At 48.8% G+C, this 6,846-nt stretch overlaps 1 protein-coding gene across 1 annotated transcript; it reads right to left on the reverse strand.

Annotated features, from left to right (window-relative positions):
- Window positions 1-1,462: 1,462 nt before the first annotated feature.
- LOC308646332 (cystatin-C-like) lies at window positions 1,463-5,692 on the reverse strand. Its single transcript, XM_081289103.1, has 3 exons — window positions 5,328-5,692; window positions 2,761-2,874; window positions 1,463-1,807 (listed from the first exon to the last, which is right to left on the reverse strand). The coding sequence occupies exons 1-3, from the start codon at window positions 5,568-5,570 to the stop codon at window positions 1,724-1,726; spliced, it is 441 nt and encodes a 146-aa protein (XP_081145229.1). The 5' UTR covers window positions 5,571-5,692; the 3' UTR covers window positions 1,463-1,723.
- Between the last annotated feature and the right edge of the window lie 1,154 nt (window positions 5,693-6,846).

Raw genomic sequence — 6,846 nt, forward strand, 5'->3', positions numbered from 1 at the left:
ACACATACACCCCTAGAGGCATGTCCCAGACACTACTGCTGTGTAACAAGTCACTCTACTGCTTGGTGGAGTGTTAAGCAAATGTCTGAACTTATGATGATTCAGGAACTCAGGAAAGGCCCAGTTGGGCAATTCCTGTGAGAGGTCACCATGTGGTTGCAGTCAGATGACAGCTGATGCTGTAGTTACCTGGGAGCTGAAGGAGGACTGGACATCCATGGTGGTCCCAGCAGGTGATGCTATCTTGGTAGGGAACTTAGCTGGGGTTGTCACCTGGAGCTTCTCCTGAAGTTTCTCAGGCATGGCAGTTTAGGTGTTGGGCTCCTTACAGGAAGCCTGGCTTCCCCCAGGGCGAGGGTACAGGACAGCTTAGCAGGGACCTTTGCTGACCCCACATTGGAGGTCATCACCTCCCTTCCTGGGCTGTTTTGGTTGATGTAGTCATGAGCCCATTCAGAGTCAAGAGCAGGGACACAGAACTCAACACCTGAATGCCCACAGTGCTGAAGAAGTTCAGAGCCATGTTTTAAAATCTCCACAATATATGACCACATAAATTTTAAAAATCCAAAATTTATAGTGTTTACTCTAAGCCACACACTGTACTGAACTTATTTATGTGGATTATCATATATACTTATATTGAACATTTAAAATAAATAAATATCAAAGCAAAACCATGCATATAGTGTATGCAGCAGGTGGGCCTTCTCCCCAGGACACACTGTTCACAGTCAATTCTGGGTCTGAGTGGTTTCTGTCTCAAGAGTGGCAGATGGAAGGACAGTGTGGAAAGGGGTGGAGCACATGCTATTTTAGGACTGTGACTTCCCTGTTCAAGCACCAAGATATTACTGTTCATGCAATGACAGTGACACCAAGGTGATATTAATAACACAAATTCCTTGGAGATCAAGTCCACCACATGCCAGGGCATTTGTTTTAAACACTACATCCATTAAGCTGCATACAATGTAAAAGAAAGGCTGGGGACGTCCATCTGTGGCCACTGCATGACATCTTATCCTGAGTACTGGAGGAGGTGCTGCCTGTGCTCTGTAATATGTTGTCCCTAACTTAGATTCTGGTTCAGTTACACCCACACCAATACATTTTCCATGTTTTTTTTCATGTGGGTAATTGAATATTTTATGGATAGTAGATGGAAATCTACCTATTTAGTCTCTGGGGAACCTGACAGTGAGAGGCAGTCTCCAAATCGATGCTTCCAGGTTCCTTCCTAGGTCCCTGCTCTCTCTTGTCCATTTCCCAGGAGCCACTGCAGCTGGATGGCTGTGATCCCAGCCCCTTTCTACTCTTTCTCTAAGACCAGATATCCTGAAGGGTGACAGCATTGGCCCTGACATGCACACATGACTCTGTGGGCCTCAGCTTCCTGTTTATGGCAGACTCTTCCTGCATGCACTTGAGACAGTAGAGACAGTAACCACTCAGGAGGAACTAATGTCACGTTCTTTATTGAACAAGGCAGAAGCAGTCTACAGGCACCAAGCACTGGTGTGTTTGAAAAGTAATGAGAGGGAAGGAACAAGGGGAGAGCCACTTAGGTGCTCAACACCTGCCCACAGATGCCTTCTTTACTGGTCTGCTGGTGCTGGCACACTGGGACTTCTCCCAGGGCTGGGGGACACATATGAGGGTCAAAGTCACTACATGACACAGGAGTAAGGGTATTCAGTGCAGTCCAGACTGGCACAGACCCTTAGGCATTCTGACAGCTGGATTTCGTCATGGAGATTGTGCCCAGCCAGGGCACAGTGTAGATCTGGAAAGAGCAGAGTGCTTTCTGTACAAGGGAAGAAAGAGGAACAATCAGTATAGGTTACAGTTAACAAGGAAGATGGCCAGCAGTAAGATGTCTGAATGGAGGTACAGAATAACGGAGGTGAGACACTTGGCATCCACGGCCCCTGCCAGATCCCAGAACACTCATCCCGATCCTGCAATGTCTACTCATTCCCCTTCCTATTGCTCCGAGTCTACCAGATGGCTTGTGACCCTCTGCTGGGATTTTGGGATTCCTCATCTTCCTGCCTCCAGTACAGCTCCAGCCCTCTAAGGACCAGCTTATGTCAGGCTGTGGGAGCCCCAAGGATGCAGAGAAGGCTGCTTACTGTTCCAGTTCCCTCTACTTCCAGCATCAAGAAGAGCACAGAGGGAAGCAGTGGAGCATGGGAAATACCCCTGAAAGACGCAGGGGAGCAGGGGAGGCAAGGCAAGGGCTGCTCTCCCCAGGGACACGGAGAGGCTGGCACTGGGTGAGCAGCAACAGAACCACAGGGTTTCAGCCGCTTAGAGGCCTCTAATTTGTTCAGCATGGTTCTGGGCAGATGTCCAAGGCTGGGATTAACAGAGCCTTTTCTCCCTCCCTGGCAACCATCCCTAGAGCTGTGTCCTCTAGTCCAGTGGGCAGCAACCCAAAAGCACACAGGGCTGTCCTCCACTCTGCAATTATGTTAATCATAATTGTGTATGCACACAGCCCCTTCTACAGCACCCCACCTATGCACAGGTCTGCATCGTCATAAACTCAAATACACCCCACACTCACATATTCATAGATAGATCTTCATGAACCAGCAGACTCCTCACCCCACATAGATACACACATTCAACACATGCACCCAAGCATGTGCATACATGCTTCTCTTGATACATATTCAAATATGAGTGCACAAAGACAAGCTCGCATACCCCTCTGCATGTATGATTGGTCCTTGAACCCTATAAGAGACATACCCTCTTCAGATGTGGCTCTTCATGGAAGGGACAGTCAGCCAAATAGGCCTGGGTCTTGGTACATGTGGTTCGCCCCATCTCCACATCCAAGAAGTAGTTCAGCCCAGACACGATCTATATTAATAGAATAGGATTCACTTACAGTACTTCTGGTCAATGTCATATGCTTGCAGTTGCTCTACATTATAGAGATAATGTGTTTGCCTAGGATTCTTGTCTGCATTCACGAGCTACCAAAAGTATCAACCACAAAGCATACAAGCCAACTATTCTAGCAGGATGGCCGCAGGTCCTGCTTTGCATCTTATTTCCTTCAGAGCAACTCTTAAAAAGGTGTCTCATGCAGGTGAGTAAGAGGAGAAGCAGGAAAACAAAAGGCAGGGCCTAAAATTATCGCTTACCTGGGTTCAAGAAGGGAAGGCATGGTTCTGGGAAGCTAACAAGGGTGGAGGCAGTTCCATGTTTCAGGAATGTAGGGCTGGTCTAAGCACAAGGGAAGGCTCTCTGCCTCAGGAGAGGACAACTGAATTCTGCTGACTGTGGCTCAGGAGGCAGGGAATGCTGGGCTGGGTTTGCTTAGGAGAGTGGCACCCTGATGATTCAGCCTCAGCTGGATTTCAGTCACCAGCATGTAGCCTATGGAGAATCCCATTCCTTCCACTTACCCCAGGCTCAGAATTCCCTCATTTTACACATACAGGGAGATTTCAAACCAAGAAGAAAGACTCTCTCTCAGATGCCTCCAAGTTCAGTGATTTTTTTTTTTTTTTTTTTTTTTGTCATGCTCGGGATTAAACCCAGGGCTTTGTGCATGTGAGGCAAGCACTCTGCCAACTGAGCTATATCTCCAGCACCTTCAGTGAAATTTTTGATGTAAGTGTGTCTTACACTTGTGTCTTACATTTGTCATTAAAAAATAGAATTTAACCCTTTCCCTGCACAGGGCACACTTATTAGAACTGAAGAGAACAGGGTGATGGACATGGTGACAGGGCTCTAGATCATGCCCTGTGCAGGGTCCTGGATCCTTTAGTATAGGCTTTTTCTTCTGTAACATGAGAGTTATGTCCTGTGCTCTGCTCCAAGTTAGCATCACACTTGAGAGGTAAGCAAGGGCTGTGGCACTGGAAAGTGCACATGTCCAAGGGGAGAGTATCAGTTGATTACTGCAGGAGAAATGGGTTTTGCCTTGACTCATCTGAATTTTTAAGAGAGGGTGGAAATGAGCTTGAGACAGTGGACTGTGGTACAACACTTATGTAGTCATGTCACTGTGCACTGCTCTGCCCTGGAACACAGGCCATCTGGTCTAAATTCCAACCTTCCTGCAAAAAATGAGCCTGGGGTCCTAGGTGCCCTTGGTGTTCTCTTTACCCTGTTCTCCTCCTGGCTGACTGCCCTCCTTATTTGGTGAGGGCTGCAAAGGCTGAGCTCAGGAGGAGTCCTTTCTACCTTAGTAGGTACTCAACTGCTCAAAGGTACTGCCCATGGTGCACCTGTCTCAGGGTGAGGAACATACATCCTTAAGGCTGCTCCCAGGGAATGCCATACAGAAAGAAGCAAGGTTTTTCAGGATACACTGAATGGCGCTTGCTCAGAGGACTCAGGAGATGGCAGGAGCTGCTCCAGATGAAAAGAGGCTGAGGAGACAGGTTTTTGCAGCATATACTCAGAGTGCCCATTAGTGTGAACCTCAGCAAAATTGAGTAAGTCTGTGATTTAGGCAACTGAAAAGGTCAGTGCTGATTCCTGATTTTCAAAACTAAATCTTGGGTATGTAAGACAATGCCAGCGTTTACAAGAAATGTACACTACATTTTAGCGTTTAATCTCAAAAGATTCAGAAAAACAAATGCATATAAATACACTCAGGTACAGGTGAATACTGGGAGACCTATGAGAACAGAGCAAACATGGTCAAATATTAACATCGGAGGGATGGGGATTGTAAGATGTTTTGTATTACTGTTGCAACTGCTCTATAAATAAATTTCAGAGAACGTCGGAATAAAATGTTAAAAGGAAAAAGTTTTCAATTGATCTTTAAGTGAAGACAGCCAGGTGGGTTTTTTTTTTTTCCATCGCCAGTGTTTGTTCATTTACTTATTCTAACTAGGCATATATGACAGCAGAATGCATTTTGATTCATTGTACACACCTGCAGCACAACTTTTCATTTCTCTGGTTTTAACAGTTCACTTGAGCCCTGGAAGGTAGCATTGGGAGCTGTATAGGGGAAGATTGACTCCAACCTGGAGCCCTGGTGTCTCTGGCTTCAGTGTCCCTAGCAAAACAGAACTAAGACGCCAGACTTGTAGTGTCTGCCAGGTTTCAGGCAGAAGCAGAAGTAGGGACTTGCCCGTGAAGGGCTGTGACAACTCCCTGGTGACAACACAGGCGTGTCGGCGTCCCGGGAGATCCAACTGGCTCCTAGGCCAGCGGTGGCCGCCAGGGGCGCCGAGGTGGGAAGCAGCAGCTAGGGAAGCGCGAGCGGGGCTAGGAAAGCCGGGGCTCGCCCTCCGAGGGGCAAACCCGCCAGACTCACACCCTCCGGGCAGAACACGCACCTGCTTGCGGGCGCGCACCACCTTCATGGCTCGGCTGTGGTAGGCGTCGTTGCTCCCTTTGTTGTACTCGCTGACTGCGAAGTCCAAGGCGCGGCGTACGCCTTCCTCATTGACGTCGGCTTCCTCCAGGCCTCCCAGCAGGCGCGGAGAATGCCTGGGGCTTGCGCCGGTCGCTGGACTCACGGTCAGCGCCACAGCTAAGGCGCCCAGCAGGAGCAGCGGGATGCTCAGAGATCTCGCCATCGTCGGCTCAGACGTGGAGCTGAAGTCTCGGGGGAACACCGAGACAGGATCCGAAGATTGAGTACCACCCGGAGGCCATCCGACTTTTATCCTGTTTCCGCTGCCTGTCCCTCCCTCTCCCGACCCCTCCTTTTCCGGGTTGCCACCCTCTCTTCCGTCCCCCCTCCCAACTTCACTCCCGGCCACGCCTCTTCTTCCTAGGCCGGCCCCTCCTCTTCCACCTCCCTCTCAGGTTTTTGTTCCTTGTCCCTTCCTCTAACTCTCCACCACCGCCCCGTCTGCTCACTTCACTTCCTCTCTTGTTATTCTCTCCCGCCTCCTACTCCTTCCATCCCCAAGCCTACTCTTCCAGTGCCGGTGCTCCGCCTCTGTTCCTTCCCTCCCGGTTCCCCGCCCCCGTCCCTTCCCCTCTAGGCTCCCCGCCCCTGTCCCTTCCCCTCTAGGCTCCCCGCCCCTCTTGGTGTCTCCTTTCCCCCTCCCGGTTCCCCTCCCCTCAGGCTCTCTCCTTTCCCCCCCTCCCCCTCCTAGCCCTCCTCCTTTATTCCTTTCTCCTCCCCGCTCAGGCTTCCCCTAACTTCTATTCTCCAGCTTCTCCGCTTGTTTTTGTTCCCCCATCCTGCTTCTCCAGTTCCACTTCTCCCTGCAAGACCTGCCCCTCCTTCTGAGCGCCCCCAAGCTTGAGTCACCATGGTCTCCACAAAGGTGTCACTGTTTTCTGGGCTCTCTGAACTTTTTTTTATTTCTCCAGAAAAGGGGAAAAGAGCAGTCTTGACTTCTTGGGGTCCTCAGAGGTCAGGGGCATCTGTGAACCTTTGTCAAGGTCTGGGAATCCCTGAAGCAGGTGTGATATTTCAGAGCTCCCCTAAAGACCAAGCCTGTGCCCTGTCCTGGTGCACTTTGCCAAACATTTTTCCTCATTTAGAAAGGGAATGGGGGTTCTCTCTTCAGGACTCTGTCACTCAAAAAACAAACTTTTCAACCATCCAGGGCGTGGAGATGAAGCAGATGACTGAGCTCTGGAGATATTTTGTAGATGCGCTGCCCAGTGGAGATGTAACAGGAATCCATGTGTAATTTTAATGTTTCTAGGTAAAAAAAAAAAAAAAAAAAAAAAAAGAAACAGGTGAAAGTAATTTTAATATTTTATTTAATCTAATATGTCAAATGTTGTTTCAACACAGGAATGATTTTTAGTAAGATATTTTATATCTTTGACTTATGTGTACAAAGTCTTTGGAATTTTGAGGGTGTTTGTAACATTTAGGGCAGATGTCTG

Source organism: Spermophilus citellus, assembly GCF_964194105.1.
Source record: "Spermophilus citellus genome assembly, chromosome: 4".
Taxonomy (NCBI): Eukaryota; Metazoa; Chordata; class Mammalia; order Rodentia; family Sciuridae; genus Spermophilus; species Spermophilus citellus.